The following is a 17,191-nucleotide window of genomic DNA, read 5'->3' on the forward strand; positions in this document are numbered from 1 at the left end:
CACTGCTTAGGCAGAGGCAGGATGGGTCAGCCCACACCAAGACCCTGCCCATTACTGAATGGAACAGCTGAACAATTTATACATATTGCAGGTTATTTTAATGGAATGTGTTAAAACCAAAGCATAGTTCCCCACAAACATGAATCAGAAAACCAAAGTATCTTAATGGCATGAAACAGTGAGCTGGACAGAGCGGTCCCAGCTCCACCTAGGCTACAGTCAGCACATGCAGCAGAATGAGAAACGAACCCGGGCTGTCCGTCCACGCTGCTGCCGAAGCATCCGACTGCCCACACACATTACTACCTCAGAGGACAGAAACGGCGCTCCTTTCTCCAGTTTCAGTGCACAGTACAGCGACCTCAGTAGAAATGGTAACAACTGTTTTTAAACAAAGGTTTATTCTTCGAAACGTGCTTAGAAGATGTCCAGGTCCTGAGGATGGTCAACCTCGATGGCCTCCTCGGCATCCAGCTTGGTCTCGCCTGGTCCTTCCTGGGCTTCGTCCAGAGAGGCCAGGGCCTCGTTAGTGTCACTTGCAAATGTTTCTCGTGATGTGTCATCATCCTCCTGGAAATTCAGACTTTTAATAGCTTGCTTCATTTTCTTCCCCAATAGTTGTGTTCTTCTTTTTCTAGCAGCCTTTTTATTTTCATATTCCTTTTGGTTTTCAATGTAGAAAATGTCCTGAAATAAAAAAGAACTTTGGTAAGAAAAATAGCAAACAAGAAACCACCCCATATTATTTGCTACACGTATACTATGAGTCAGGCCTTCACAGTCCAGCCGTCTACTTCTCACAAACAAATCCTAGTGACCTCATTATCAGAACACAGTTCATCATGTAAGTGCAGACTGCTGTATTCAAACACAGTCTGCTATCAAGTAGGCCATGTTCATTCTACCGTGACACATCATACCATGTATCTGCTTGATACCACAGGAAAATCTTGTTTAGATTTTAAATAAACTATAACCAATCACACACACACCAGAAAATTAAAAGAGTAAAGGTATAAAACTTGAAATGTCTTAACTATATATGTATGACTGCCTGTGCTAAGAAATTAAACCAAGTGACTATGTACTTAAGAACACGGCAGTTGCAAAATGTAATAATCCCAGCTCTTAAAAATATTATTGTAGGGACAGGAAAAAAGGCAGTTAGGAGCATTTACTGTTTTTTTGTTTGTTTTTTTAGAGGACCTGTACTTAGTTTACAACACCAACACGTAACACCTTTAACTCCAGTTTTAGGGGATCCCATATCTCCTCTGGCCTCTGACAGCACTGCACACACATGATACATGCACATACATATATGCAAACACTCACACATATATAAAATAAACATAAATATTGAAGAGCATAGTACGTAACACTGACACTACTGAAATCCCAGGCTGCACATGTAGTACCCATGACTTGTAGTCGTGGTATATGGCTACCCCCTCCTAAAGAGCGACAATCAAAAATGTATTGCGAGGAGCAAAACCAGTATACATAAATACATACTTGTTAGAAGACATTCTCACTGCATGGCCATGACTAGCCTAGACCTCACTATGTAGACCAGGCTACCTTCTGTCTCCCATTTGCTGGGATTATAGGTGTGTGTCACTACATCCTGGTTTCAAAAGGAACGATGCATTTCCATTCTATGTACAAACACATTTTCATTTATTAAGTATCTTGGTCTTAAGAGGCATGGTGCACGCCTTTAGGCCCTAGCACTCACAAAGCAGAGGCAGATAGATTGCTGTGAGTTTGAGGCAAGCTAGGGTTGCATAGTGAGATGCTGTCTCAAAAACAAAAGCCAACAAACCCTTGCATTTTTTCCAAACACAAACATGTGTTATGGTCTGGATGCCTCTGCCCCCTACCCCCAGCATAGCTGGGGCTGTTTTGTTCCATGCCTGCCAGCTATTTCATATTGTTGTTATAACATACCAGCCAGCCAGTGACACAGAGAAGTGACTTGGCTCAGGGCAAGGACATGCTGACCACATGCCCTGTTTTGTTCTGTATGTTCTGTATGAGGTTTGCTAATCTTAAGAAATTCCACAAGACTTTAGGCCCATCAAAAAAAGGTCAAAATGAACAGTTATGTTTAATATATCTTGAGTCAGAGCTGACTGCCAGGCAGCTCTTCCAACACCTGCATATGAACACACTGGTTTTTTTCCTTTATAAGTTGACAGAAAATGTATCTGTTGTCACAGTTCAGATAATTCTAAGCTATGTTCCTGGTCTGACTAGTATTAAGGTGTGTGTTCAATAAACTACTCTTGCTTAAATGAGATCAGTGTTCATATGATTTGTGTGGCGATTCCTGAACCCCAACACACACCCTTATTCCTCTCCCTTTCTGAGACAGGATAGTGCTATGCAGCCCCAATGGACGCAAATCTGCTTGCTGCTGGTCTCCTTTATATGCTCTACAACTTAATTATTAAACTTATTTCTTAATAAGAACACTAAACAAAAAACAAAACCAAAAACAGCCCCTCCCCTCAAACCCCAATCAACCAAACAAAAAAACCCAAAGGGGGGAAAAATGAGAAAGAAAAAGGAAGGAAGGGAGGGAGGGAGGGAGGGAGGGAGGGAGGAAGGAAGGAAGGAAGGTAGGTAGGAAGGTAGGAGGAAAACAATCAGGCTGGTGAGGCAGCTCAGTGGGCAAAGGTACCTGCACCAATCCTGATGATCCAGGGGGCCAACGTGGTGGAAAGAAACTCTTCCCATATCTGTTCTAATATCCACACAAATAAGAGGAGGTCAGATTGCCTGGAGGTGGACTTGTGTGTGACTGTAAGCTCCATGTGGGTGCTGGGAACCAGCAAGTGTGTACAAAAGTTTTCTATTATTACTGTAGTACAGAATACTCGAAAATTCAAAGATGGAAGATAGTGAAATCACTAACTTTAGAGTCAGAGTATTCTAAGTGGCCTCAGGAAGCTCTATTCCTCTACTGTTTATTTGTGTAACAGGGAAAACCTCCTCTCACACCCTGGAGTTCAAACAGTGCTGGGCCCAGGGTCAATGAACATTGTCTTCCCTTTTGTCTCTGGGAACCATTTGTCTAAGGTTACTCAAAATATCTCTTAGACCAAGCATGATACTCTAATCCCACGTCCAGGAAGTAGAGACAACAGAATTTTAAATTTAAGGCTAGACGTAACTTCAAAGAAAAGAGAACAGAACAGAAAGCAAGTGTTCTCCCCACCCCTTCCACCAATATCATGTTATTTAATCCCTTACTACATTTTCCCATTACACTGCTAAACAGGCAGTGTGTGTGCGAGTGCGCACGCGACTGTGGAGGTCAGACATGGACATCAGATGTATTCCTTGATCCCTCTATCTTTCTGAGACAGGATCTCTCACTAAACCTAGCACTCAGTAGGCTGGAATTACAAACAGTTGTGAGCTGTCATGTGGGGGCTGGGAATTGAACCTGGGCCCTTTGGAAGAGCAGTCTGTGCTCTTTTAACTACTGAGCCATCTCTCTAGCCTTGAGACAGAGGCTAGGGAGTCCTGGCTGGCCATAAACTCCAGAGATAAGCCTGCCTCTTTGAGTGCTGGGATTAAAGGCATGCACCATCAAACCCAGCAGCAGGCATATTTATGTGGATGCTGGGGATATGAACTCATGCCCTCATGCTTTTGTGGCAGACACCTCACCAACTGAGGTATGTCCCCTGCTCTAAAGTCCCTAAGTTTATAGATGAAAAACTGTGGCTGAGATCAAGTCATATGCTCATGGTCAAGATAATCCCTTTCACCAAGTCAATCTAGTTTCTGAAAATTACACCCTGTTATCCAGTGTGCACTGAAAGGATCATCATTTACCCACAGGAAGACTGCAGTGGAGGGAGGAACACTCAAGTACAATCTCTACTGTGCCACCAAGGAGACACACAAACTGTATTCCTCTGTGTTCCTCCAAAGACCTAACTCCCATAAAGAATAAAAAGGGGGGAACAAGAAATTTCAGATGTATAATAAAAGAATGAAACTAATATTTCCTGTAGAAATCTCAAGAGCAGATTAAAACAAAACAAAACAAAAAAATAACACCCTATACTGCTAGAAGTGAGGAGCAGAAAGAAAGGATTTCTTTTTTTTTTTCTCGTTTTGTTGGGTTTTTTCAAGGTTTACTTTAACTATTGTTATGTGATGAACGTTTCCCTTTCTGTGTGTCTGTGCACAACACATGCTGGTGCTTGAGGAAGTGGCAAGCCTCGACATGGGGGCTGGAAATTAAACCTGGGTCTTTTGCAACAAGTGCTCTTAACTACTGAGCCAACTCTCCAGCCTAAGCCAGGATTTTAAGTAGGGAGAGGAACCCCATCGTCAAGCACAGGTAAACTGTATTCATAAGAGGAACCAGTTCAAGTAAATGGCTTCTACCTGGTATCAGTATTTTTTTTTTAAATTAAGATTTAAAACATCATGAGTGTTTTGCCCACATTTATGTACATGCATCACATGTGTAACTGGTGACCAGCACAGAGGTCAGAAGAGGGTATTATAGCTCCTGAAGTTAAGAGTTACAAATAATTTTTAAGTCACTATGTGGGTGCTGGGAATTTAACCTAGGTCCTCTGCAAGAGCTAAGCCTCTTCACTGCTAAGCCATCTCTCTAGCCCTGGTAGCACAATTATATCCAAGCCCCATACCACTTTGAGAGAGGGTATCTAGGCTGACATGTGGCTTGCTATATAGAGCCAAAGATTACCCTGACTCTGCCTATTCTCAAGGGCTGGGATTAGAGGCACATATCACTACACCTGGTTTATGTGGTGCTGAGGTTTGAACCCAAGGCTTTGGGTATGCCAGGCATGCAGCCTACCAAGCAGCCTGCATCAATTGGCCCCAATCCCCATTGCTCACTGACATAATAGAGTGCAGAGCTGCCCACGAACAGCAGCTGTCTTGGATGTTTCCCATGTAAGACACTAATTCTAAAACGTGGTCATAAATGTTAACTGTAAATCATGCTCTCTAGTTATCAAATGAAAGGGCATCAGGAGCTAGGTGTGACAGCAGAGTCTGTAATTACAGCTCTTTGTAACGCCTGCACTCAGGTGCTCAGTAGGTGCTCAGTAGAACTGTGAGTTACCAACCTGAACTCTCAGTGAGGCTTTTGCTCCAGAGAAAGTAAGACCAGAGAGGCGGCTCAGCAGGTAAAAGCACTTGCCGCCAAGCTGCGTTTATCCCTGGAGCCCACAGGGTGGAGGAAGTGAACTAAGTCTGACCTCTGTATTGCAGAACTATGGCACAGATGTCCATACAGATACCCCAGGTGTAGTAAAAAAAAATGAAAGGAAAAATCAACACTGTACAGTAACCTATTAAGATAACTTGTTGAGGGCTGGAGAGATGGCTCAGTGATTAAGAGCACCCTCTGTTCTTCCAGAGGTCCTGAGTTCAATTCCCAGCAACCACATGGTGGCTCACAACCATCTGTAATGGGATCTGATGCCGTCTTCTGGTGTGTCTGAAGACAGTGACCGTGTACATATGTACATAAAATAAATAAATCTTAAAAAAAAAAAAGATAACTTGAAGAGCTGTACAAGATTGAGTCAAACTGCAGCACAGACAGCAAAAAAGCCTTATCCCTAGCTGAGGTTGGATACAGCTTTGCCTTGTCTTTAATCCCAAAGTCAGAAAGCAGAGGCAGAACATCTTTGTGAGTTCTAGGATAGCTAGGGCTACACAGTGAGACTGCTTCTTGAAAAACAACCAACTACTAGTTGGGGAGATGGCTCAGTGGCTCCTGCAGAAGATTTGACTTTGGTTCCCAGCACCCACATGGTGGCTGAACTCGTTTTAGGGTATCTGATGCCTTCTGGCTTCCACAGGCACACGTTGCATTTGTACAGGTACAACACTCCGTGGACAAATAAAAAGAAAATCTAAAACAAACAAGCAAAAACCCCTAGCTGAAGGGTCCCTGGGAATTTATAACTGTTGATGGAGTCCTTTTCTCTGGGAATGTGGCTACTGGTAGGCTGCCCACGCTACAGTAGATAGGCCTAAGCAGACTAACTAGACTAGTGGATTATTGAAAACAAGCACAAGACAGGAAGCTAGGGGGAGACATGTTAAGGAGACCTGAGAGGAGCTGGATGGGGAATATGAGCAAAATACACTCGATGCATCTGTCAAATTCTCAAAGAAAAAACTATTATAAAATATAAGTATAATAAACAAGTGCTTGTTGAACTAAGCAGAACTGAACACCAAGCAGTCCATTTCCAAACAAAACAGAAACAAATGTCAACAAGAAAGTCACCACTAACGAATCCAAGTCAAAAAATATACTCATTTTACATTTTCAGTTAGTGTTTAAAATTGAGCAGTAATAAAATCTTTACTTAAGATGGCTCTCCTCCATCTTTTGAAATGAAATCTTTCTTGGAATGTGCATGGCCATCTTCCTGCCTCTGCTTCTGGGTGTTGGGATTACAAATGTGGGCCCTAAATCTGGCTTTCTGATGTATCATGCAGCCAAGGATGCAGTCATCATCATTACCTTAATCTGCTCTTCGCTGATGCTGGGCGTGTTCTTCAGGAGATTCAGAAAAACTCCACCGGGTGTTCTTCTTCGGCTACCGTTCTACAAAAAGGAATAAAGAAGTAAACCAGACACTTCCATAGGCAAAGTGAGAATATTTCAAACTTATTCTTTGACAATGTCGTCTGTGAAGACTGATTACTTATTAAACAGTGTTGAGAGAGAAGTCAGGACCTCTGCCATGCTAGCCAAGTGCTCAGTCCCTGAGCTACAACCCCAGCTCCCTCAGCACAGGTCCAAGAATGACCAGGCATATTTGAACTTATGGAGACACTTATGGAGACAGCCATCTGAAACTCAGATCTGATTCTGCCTTTTTATTTTATGAACATGGTGATTTGACTGCAAGCATATAAGGATGTCAGATTCCCTGGAACTGGTGTCACAGACAGTTGTGAGCTGCCATGTTGGTGCTGGAAACTGAACCCAGGTACTCAGGAAGAGTAGCCAGTACTCTTAACCACCGAGTCCTCTGGATTCTGCCTCTTTTTAAGATGTTATTTTATGTGTATGAGTGCTCTGCCTCCATGTAAGTGTGGGTACCAAGTGCATGCATTACCTGCAGAAGGGACAGGAGTTAAGACAGTTGTGAGCTGCCATATGCTCCTAACTGCTGAGCTATCTATCTAGTCCTGTGACTCTGACTGTGAAAACGAGGTCGGTATGGTAGCACATGCCTTTAACCCCAGCAAGTGGGAGACAGAAGCAAATGGATCTCCAGTTTGAAGCCAGCCTGGTCTACAGAGTTAAGTTTCCAGGACAGCCAGGGCTACACAAAAAAATCCTGTTTCAAAAAAACAAAATAAAACAACAAACAAACCAATCACATTTTTCAAGAGAGGTGTACACTCCACAGCATAGGTGGAGGTCAGTGGATAATCTGAGAAGTTGACTGACTGTTCAGGAGAGTGGAAGGAGGGATGATCTCAAAGGCCATTTTTGTCTTGTCTTCTTTCCTTCTCTCCCTCCCTCCCTCCTTCCTTCTTTTTCTTTTTTGAGACATGTCTCATTATGCAGGCTGGTGAGTCTGAAACAATAGGCTGGCTCAGTGATCCTTCTATCTCTGCCTCTCAACTGCTGGGATTATAGGCATGTGTCACCATGCCCGGCTTCATGATTACTACAATAAACTGAGTTTTTCTTGTTTTCTTTCTTTCTTTTTTTTTTTTTTGGTTTTTCGAGACAGGGTTTCTCTGTGTAGCCCTGGCTGTCCTGGAACTCACTCTAGACCAGGCTGGCCTCGAACTCAGAAATCCACCTGCCTCTGCCTCCCAAGTGCTGGGATTAAAGGTGTGCGCCACCACTGCCCAGCTTTCTTGTTTTCAACACCTCTCAGTACAAAGCATGCACTCAATTACTCAAAGGGGACATATCAAAGTGTCCTTGAATTTTGTTCAAGTCAATATTCAGTAGACCGCCGGGCGGTGGTGGCGCACACCTTTAATCCCAGCACTTGGGAGGCAGAGGCAGGTGGATTTCTGAGTTCAAGGCCAGCCTGGTCTACAGAGTGAGTTCCAGGACAGCCAGGGCTACACAGAGAAACCCTGTCTCGAAAAACAAAAAAACAAAACAAAACAAAACAAAACAAAAAAATTATGTGTGATAGTGTGAGCAAGAGTACCCAGAGAGGTCAGGGGCATCTAATTCCCACAGGGCTGGAGTTAAGAGAAGCTGTGAGCCTCCTGTACTGGCTGGTTTTGCTTCAACTTGACATAAGCTAGAGTTATCAGTTGAGGAAATGCCTTGAGGCACATTGAAAAATTGCTAGACATTTCCTCAATTAGGGATCAACAAGAGAAGGCACAGCCCATTGTAGGTGGTGCCATTTCTGGTCTAGTGATCCTGGGTTCTATAAGAAAGCAGGAGGAGCAAGTCAGTAAGCAGCATCCTTCTGTATCAGCTCCTGCCTCCAGGTTCCTGCCCTGTTTTAATTGCTGTTCAAACTTCCTTCAGTGATAAACAATAATATGGAAATGTAAGCCAATTTGCCTTTGGTCACGGTGTTTCAAAACAGCAATAACTAGTACACCATCCCACATGGGTGCTGGGAATTAAACTTGGGTCCTCCCAAGAACACTACGAAACCTTAACCACTGGGCTCTCCCTAACCTCCAGTGCTATCAATCCTGTAGGTTTCTTTTCTCTCTATTCCTACAGCATGTTGTGCTGTGCCTACTGGGTAACACACTACAAACCAAGAGTAGCAAGCAAAAGGAAGACACTCACATTTCATCCTCACTTCCCAGTGAAAGCTGAATGAATGAAATCTGTATCTAAGTGCTGCTGCCCTCAACCTTGCCAGAGAAGAAACAGTGAGATTTTCGCCACCCCTCCCCCATTACTGCTACCCAACTCTGGGGGCTTTTCAGGTATCTTTCTTTCCTACCAGTTACCCTTGACTTTTAATACACATGGGTATAGTGTGCATCTACTGGCAATTTATTGACTTACTTTTGAGACAGGGTTTTGCCCAGGCTGTCCTGAAATCCTCAGCAATGTTTCTGCCTTGGCTTCCTGAATGCTGATTACAGGCACATCCCATCACACTCAGCTCTATTTGGGTTTTAACTGTTTAAAATTTAGTTGTTTATTTTTATGTATATGAGTATGCTGTCTTCATGTACACCAGAAGAGGGTATCTGATCTCAGATGGTTGTGAACCATGTGGTTACTGGTATTTGAATGAACTCAGGACCTCTGGAAGAGCAGCCAGTACACTTAACCACCGCGCTCTCTCTCCAGCCCCCTATTTGGGTTTTATAATTTAACAAGTGTTTTGTTTTGTTTTGTTTTGAAGACAAGGTCCTCTCTGTAAATCAGGCTGGCCTTGCACCTATGCCTTATGTGGACCATCTCATCCAATTCTCACAGCATAGGATTCATTTTTACATGAAGAGACTGAACACAGGAACCAAATAATTTAGGTAAATCACAGTAAGTTGTGCTCCAAAACAAAACCCTTCAAACTTGAGTTTTCAATTCCTTCCAGACAATTGTCTTAAAATTAAACCCGTAAGAAGCATAATGACACATGCCTGCAATCCCAGCACTGCTGAGGTATTCCAAGTCTGTGGGTAGCTGGAGCTGTGTGAAGTGATGAACCCTGTCATCAAAAGGGGACTGTGGGGGGGGGCACAGAGAGGCAAGGTCATCTTGCTTTTAAAAAAGCCAGCTGATAATACAAAAGCAGAAACAGTAGAGTAGTCTCACCATTATAAAAAGACCACCATTTTGCTCAACTTCAGCTGTCTCCATCAGCAGTTCAATGGCCTTTTTGTTCCCAAGTATCCTCACTGCTCGGGCTATCAGGTCCTTCTTCGGCTCCTGTAACCTGATGAGAGCACAAAGCACATTTACTACCTGCTGAAATCTACTTTCATCTCCAGTGCTAACACCTGCTTCCCTAACTCTCCATCCATCAACTGTGGAGTTGCTGCCATGGGAACAGCCTCATCTTCAGTCACACAGCAGGACATTAACCTTAAGTTTCACATTCACTCTAAAGTAAGGCTCTTTTTTGTTTGCCTTGCTGGATTATGGCAATTCTGCAAATGAACATGCAAAGCAGGGTGAAGAAATCCAACTCTAAATGTAAGAATGGTAAATTTACTCCATGTACTTCTGCCAAAACAAATAACATGCACACAATGTTTCAGTTATGCTTAATAATTAATGTTCCAATATCTGAAAATGGTTTCCTAAAATAGTTCAATTCTAATGACCACACCTTATCTGCAAATATCAATTCTTTCAAATGTTAAACATGTACTATTTTCATTTCACTCTTTAGAGATTAAAAATACAGGGACCACCAAGCATGGTGGCCCATTCCTTTAATTCTAGTACTCAGGAGGAAGCAGGAAGGTTTCTGTGAGTTCAAGGTCAGACTGTTCTACAGAGCAAGTTCTAAGCCTAGGCTACACAGTGAAACCCTGTCTTTAAAAAAAAAAAACAAAAAAAACCAGCAACAATAAAAAAAAAAAAAAAAAAAAAAAACAAAAAGCAAAACCACAAAACAAAACAAAATACAGGTAGCTTGAGTAACTCTTCTAATGGTGTCAGATCGAGCCATGGTCCCCAGAGATGAAGGAAAACAGTGCAGAGGCCTCATCTGTTTCCAATCAGACCCAGGACTTTGGTTTCTCCTCACAGGAGGCAATGCAATACTGTGGGAAAAAAGCATCAGACCAGGAAGAACAACGGACCAAGGGTTCAGCCTCAGATCTGACACAAAGTCAACAGCTTTGTGCAAGGCAGGTAACTACTGGCCTTAAGGTCCTTATCTCTAAGAAAAACTTTGGCTTCTAATTCTCTATTTCTTCTCAAAATACAAATTTCAAACTTCTATTTAACATTTTTTATATGTATAAGTGTATTGCCTGCATGTCTGTCTCATGTTGGATGCCCAGGAGACCAGGAGGGCACCAGATCCCCTGCAACTAGACCTGAAACCCAGACCTGACCTTAACACTTTTAAGATTTTATTGCTGGGTAGTGATGGCACATGCCTTTAATCTTTGCATATGAGGGCCAGCCTGGTCTACAGATCAGGTCTCAGGGCAGACAGGGATACACAGAAGAAACCCTGACTCAAAAAACAACAAAAACAGAGAAAACAAAACAAACAGAAACAGAATAAAATGTTTATCGTATGTGTATGAGTGTTTTGTCTGTGTGTATGCAGTGCATCGTGTGTATGCAGTGGCCACAGAGCCCAAAGGGGGGGGGGGGCTGGATTGCCTGGGATGACTGGGGTTACAGATGGCTCTGAGCTGCCATGTGGGTGCCGAGAATAAAACTTGTATCCTCTAAAAGAACAGCCAGTGCTCTTAACTAATGAACCATCTTCCAGCCCTCAGCCATCTTGACTATTAAAAACAAAAACCAAAATAAACCAGCACTGGTGTTGCCTGGAAAGTAAATACTTGTTTCCCTAACCCCAATACCCATTTTCAAATATGTGACTAGTGACTTAGAGCTAATAAAACTTAATTAGAATCTAAACTTGTGAAAAATGCATGGATTGTCAATTTATACCTTCCCAAAAATTCTATTTACCCAAAAGAAAGGAAAATATATGATCAAGGACTTGCAAGCAAGGTTCATTAACAGCATTATTCATAATAAACAAACATAGACTGTCCATCTAGTCTGGAGATACACAAATCTACACACATGCAATAAAACAGTATGGTGGTACACACACATTGATTCCAGCCCTGGGAGTGCAGAAGCAGAAGGACCAGTGTGCAAGATCTGCCTTGTTACATAGTACATTTGAAGCTAGCCTGGGCTATGGGAAACCTTTCCAAAACCCCCAAATCACACAAAAAGCAACACTCCTCATGAAAATGAAAAAAAAGTAAGCAGGTGTACTGAGTGGTGCACACCTGTAATTCTAGCACTTGGGAAGCAGAGGCAAGCAGTTATCTAGTGAGCTTGAGGCCAGCCTGACCTACACATTTAGCTCAGTGGTTTGTTCAACAATGCAACAATTTACACATTGGATTCCAGGTACAAAGTGAGACCATCTCAAAAAAGGAGGAGAGTAAGTATCAATTAGTTCCTGCTACAATGCAAGTTGATCTTACAAATGAAGAAACTAGCCAGGCATAGTGGTGCAAGCCTTTACTCCCTGCACCAAGGAAGTAGGGGCAAGTGTATCTCTGGGTGAGTTCAAGGCTAGCCTAGTCTCAGAGAAACCCTATGTTGAGAAAAAAAAGAAACTGCATAAAAACGTATACTGCATGGTGAATTTACAAGGATAGAAGTAAAACACACTTGTCTGGGAAGGAGACCAGGGATCCTAACAGTAAATAGATACATGGATGTGGACACTAGGGATTTTATTAAATGGAGAGAAAGGTTTGAAAAGTGACAGTTGCTTTAAAAAAAAAAAAAAAAAAAGCAATGGTTGTAAAAAACTGGATAAATTTGCCTCCATTGGGGGAGGACACCTGGAAAATGGATGGCTATTATGTTACTATAAATGACGATTATCATATAACTTAACAGTCATCTTATTTTTTCACCTTCGACTATAACATTGAAAAATTCCATCCATCTCTTTCTTTCTTTTTCTTGGTAGGGGGGCTGTGCCATGGCACAGATGTGGAGGTCAGAAGACAACTCGCAGTAGTCAGTTCTCTACTTTCATGTGAGACCAGGAACTAAACTGACACCAGGCTGGGCAGCAAGTGCCTTCCAGCTGAGCCACCTTGCCAGCCCCATTTTTTTTTTTTTTTTTTTTTGAGACAATATGTCATCTAGCCCAGGCTGGCATCAAACTCACTGTGTACTTGAGAAAGATCTCGAACTTCTGACCTCTCCTTAGTACTGGGATTATAGGCATGTAACACTATGCCCAGTCTATGGGGTGCTAAGGATGAACTCTGTCTGGGTCTCATCCGTGTTAGGCAAGCACTGTGTACCAAACGAGCTACATACACATTCAGCTCCAAGTTTTCTTTAAAGAGACACAAATGCATTCATTCAGAGTCAAATATGCTCCAGGTTAATTCCACTAAGAAAAAACCAACCAACCAATAAACCAAAACCCAAAGCCTCACAGCCAGGTGTGGCACACATCTTTAGTCTCAGCTCTGGGAGGCAGAGGCAGGTGGGTCTCTGAGAGTTTGAAGCCAGCCTTGCCTAGCAAGCTCCAGGAAATCCAGAGAGATCCTGTCTGGACAGAACAAAACCCCAGAAAGGAATACATTTAATATCTATTTTAATTCCTATTAGCAGCAAATATATGCTCCCGTGCTCACCTGAAGGCAATCTCATCAGCCACTTTCTCGGGAGAATCCTCCTCTGTGATCTCGTAGCGGCCTTTGTAGTTCATCTCTACTCTGTTACCCAGTCTGTCTCGGACAGGCCGCTTCCGTTTGAGATGGCCTTGCCCATTCTCTTCCTCTTCCTTTGACCCTGGTTTTTTGTCACCATGCATATATTCATCTAGATCTTTGTCTAATTCTTTTGTATACTCTTGAGATTCCTTCTTAGCAAGTTTCTTAGCAAGCAAATAATTATAGGTCTCAGACTGCCTGCTTCTGTCGAGGGTGCCTTCCATTCCCAAGATGCCAAGTTCAGTGGCCACTGCGTCTTGATTCTGTTCCTGTAGCACAGCACCCCAGATGTTGTTCACCTTCTTTCCACCGTTGAGAGCTGTTTTCTGACCACTCTGTCCAAATGGGAAAGGCTCTGGCTTGGGAGGGGTGTTATGACATTTCTGTCGCTTACGTTTCCAAAGAGAGCAATCGTCATCGGAATCTAGACTCTCCTCACTGGAGTCCACGTGTTTAACAGTCCGATAATGTGCCACTGGTGCGCACGCAGCACTGCCCCCACCTAGGACTTTCTGCAAGTCAAAGACATGACAGTCAGTTCCACAGGACATTAATTCCACCCACCACTGACTATTTTTCACAATGACGTAGGCATTGTGCATGCCTGTGATCCCAGTGATCCAGAGGCTAGGGCAGGAGGATCAGGACAACTTAGGTCACACAGTGGGTTCAGGCCCTCGCCTAAGCTGCACAGCAAGAGGAGGGAGAATGATTCAACTGCAGCATCCAAAACAATCACGTTCCAAAGAGAGCTAAATTAACTTGGTTTTGAAAGATCTCCTTCTAAAAACTCACTAAAACTTTTACTTCTAGACAAGGATGCGTGAGAAAGACATACACAGTAACTATGACTGGCAGTTAAGACAAACTCTGTCGGGGCAGGAGAGATGGCCCAGCGGTTAAGAGCACTGACTGCTCTTCCAGAGGTCCTGAGTTCAGTTCCCAGCAACCATATGGTGGCTCACAACCATCTGTAATGGGATCCAGTTCCCTCTTTTGGTGTGTCTGAGAACAGCTACAGTGTACTCACATACATAAATACTAAAAACAAAACTCTTATCTTTCTCTCCAAAAACATTATTTTCTAGTTGGATATATCAACTTCTTTTATATGGTTTTATGGCTACTCCTTTAAGATGGTGTAGCAGGGTTTGGTAAACACATCCTTAAATCTCAGCTAGAGTGGGAAACAGAGGCAGGCATTATCTCTGTGAGTTTAAGACTACATAGTTAAGAGCTACAGTTCTTGGGTCAGCCTATACACCACTCACCTGTCCCTATTACAATAAATAACCAATCTGATGATAAGCTCCTATCCCAGACATATTAATTTTAACTGCTGGCTTCACCAGGTGTAGTAGTGCACACCTGTAATCAGAGCTCAGGGTGCTGAGGCAGGAGGATCTTGGTTTTGAGGACACTGTGGGCTATGAAGAGACCTCTCCTTAAAACAAACAACCAACCAAACCTGAAAATTCAGATATCACAGCATTATGTTAACCAAATCATTAATGTAAAAAGTTTAAGGGACTTAAAAATAAAAACGTGGTATTAATTTTCTATGACATCTACATGTGAAGGTAATCACTTAAAAAATTGCCACATAGTAACTACCTACATTTATGGGGTATGATGCCTCAATACATGTATATATTTCATAATGATCAAACCAGGACTGTTAAGATATCCATCACTTTAAACATTTATCATTTCTTTAAAGAAGAGTCAAAAATCCTCTTATTTGCCGGGAATACAGGTGTACATTACACTTGGCTTCTGGGTAATGGGGATTGAACTCAGGGCCTCGGCATGCAAGCCAAGCACTCTACCAATTGAGCTACACCCCTTGCCTTCTTGCAGCTATTTTGAAATATACTTTTAACTAGTATGCAATAAAGCACCTGAACTTATTTCTTCTAACTCTAACTTTGACCTCAGTCTTTGCTTTTTTATACTAAACACGTAACCAAGCATTTGTTGAATTCTTCCAGTAATAATTGCTAATACTGGCCAGACCTTACAGTGTGCACTAAGTACTTGTGTATGCATCATATCGTTTATAACCCTCAGTGGTGTGCCATGCCAGCTCCACCAGAACACCAAAACATGGCAGTTAAGTAGTTTTGCTGACCCCGACGGTGCCTAGGTTTAAGTGCTGGTGGACTTGCAGAAAAGCCTTCTGACGGAGTTAACAGGAATCTCAGCAAAGTCTCAAGACAATTAGGAAGCTGCCTAGAGTCACCGTGCTGCACGTCTGTGATCTCCCAACACTTCTGGAGGATGAAAGGCAGGACCACAGCTCAAGTGCCAGGGCGGCCTGGCTTACACAGCGAGATGCCGTCTACAACCCTGGACAGCTGAAACAAAGCCTGGTGCTTCCATGCTGCACGTGAAAGCTGATTAAGCTCGAAAGTGGGTGGGGGAGGCACCAAAGACCCGGCCCCGAGGATGCCGTTAGCTCCTTATCCACTAAGGCAAAAATGAGCAGTTTCATGTCTCCGTCCCCAAGTCTGGACAAAAAAAAAAAAAAAAAAAAAAAAAAAAATCTGTCTCCTGGGGCCGCTGTGCAGGATCGGGGAAGTTTGAAGAAGTAGAAGCCGCCAGAGAGGGATGCTCGCCTGTTCCCGGGATGCCGTGAGCCGTGTTGCCGGCGAGGCCTCAGTGCAACCGGAGGCCGCTCGCGCCTCGCAGTCCCGGCCGCGCTCCCCCGGGCGCCCATCCCCTGTCTCCCGCGCGCCCCCTCGCTCACCGCCATTTGCAGAGGCCGGTCGCTGGGTACGACCGTCATGTCGGAATCCGAGTCGGAAAGCTGCCCCTCTTCCATGTCACCAGCTTCCAGCGCCATCTTCCCGCGGCGCGCAGGGTCAGGAGAGCGCTTCCGGCGGGCGGAGGGAAGGCTTTAGGGCGGTGCTCCGGCGCCCCCGCGCGGGCCGGTCCGCGGCGCCTCTGCAGGCCCGGGCGAGCGTCACCATCTCAAAACTCACCGCTGGGAGGCGAGTTCGACGCAACCCAGAAGCGCTCCCGGTTCCGCTCTGACCTCCCGCCTCTCACCCGGATGCTCTGGACAGGCCTTCCGGCTGCTTTTGTTTTGTTTTGTTTTCCGCTTCCATCTCTGCTCACCGCCAAGCTGGGCTCTCTCCGGTGGCGGTGGCGCGCCTGTCTGTGCTTTATGGTCACTGACCGGCTCGTGTTCTTGGGCAACGTTTGCTGCAGCCTCTTTTCCTGAGCCACCCTTAGGCTAAAGTAACTAAGCCATTATTTCAGAGTGTTAAAATGGCCTATCTTGCCTCGGGGTACTTGGTTAATCACGGTTAAAATATTATTAAAGTGTTGTTAATTACAGACCTTTATTGTAAGCATTCCTTTTAATGTTTTTTGTTTTGTTTTTGTTTGTTTTTTCCTTTAACCTAAGCTGGTGGAGGCCAGGGCAATTTGACCCTCTAAGTTTGCAAGAAATAAATCATGTTGCATACTGCCATGCCTCTACACCATGAACTTTGACCCTCTCGAAACTTTTTTATTAAATGCATGCATGCACGCATGCATACATACATACATAATGTTCCATTTTCAATTTGAGATGGTTTAGCGATCAATTACAGGTCAACAGCTCCCCACTACCACCACCCTCCCCATCTACTCCTGTTTTCCCTTAGCTGGCCTCTGGTGCCTGCCTGTCTAAGGCTATCTCAGTTTAATCCTAGGGTTGAAAAGTTACAGACACTCTGCCATGTGACGGAGCCCATGATCGGAAAAGGAG

The 17,191-nt window shown here is 43.7% G+C and overlaps 1 protein-coding gene across 1 annotated transcript; it reads right to left on the reverse strand.

Annotated features, from left to right (window-relative positions):
* Window positions 1–75: 75 nt before the first annotated feature.
* Window positions 76–16,461, reverse strand: Phax (phosphorylated adaptor for RNA export). Its single transcript, XM_034518475.2, has 5 exons — window positions 16,181–16,461; window positions 13,354–13,943; window positions 9,794–9,914; window positions 6,542–6,625; window positions 76–687 (listed from the first exon to the last, which is right to left on the reverse strand). Exons 1-5 carry the CDS (start codon window positions 16,274–16,276, stop codon window positions 418–420), a joined length of 1,161 nt encoding a protein of 386 aa, XP_034374366.1. The 5' UTR covers window positions 16,277–16,461; the 3' UTR covers window positions 76–417.
* Between the last annotated feature and the right edge of the window lie 730 nt (window positions 16,462–17,191).

The sequence above is a fragment of the Arvicanthis niloticus genome, chromosome 14 (genome assembly GCF_011762505.2).
Source record: "Arvicanthis niloticus isolate mArvNil1 chromosome 14, mArvNil1.pat.X, whole genome shotgun sequence".
Classification (NCBI taxonomy): domain Eukaryota; kingdom Metazoa; phylum Chordata; class Mammalia; order Rodentia; family Muridae; genus Arvicanthis; species Arvicanthis niloticus.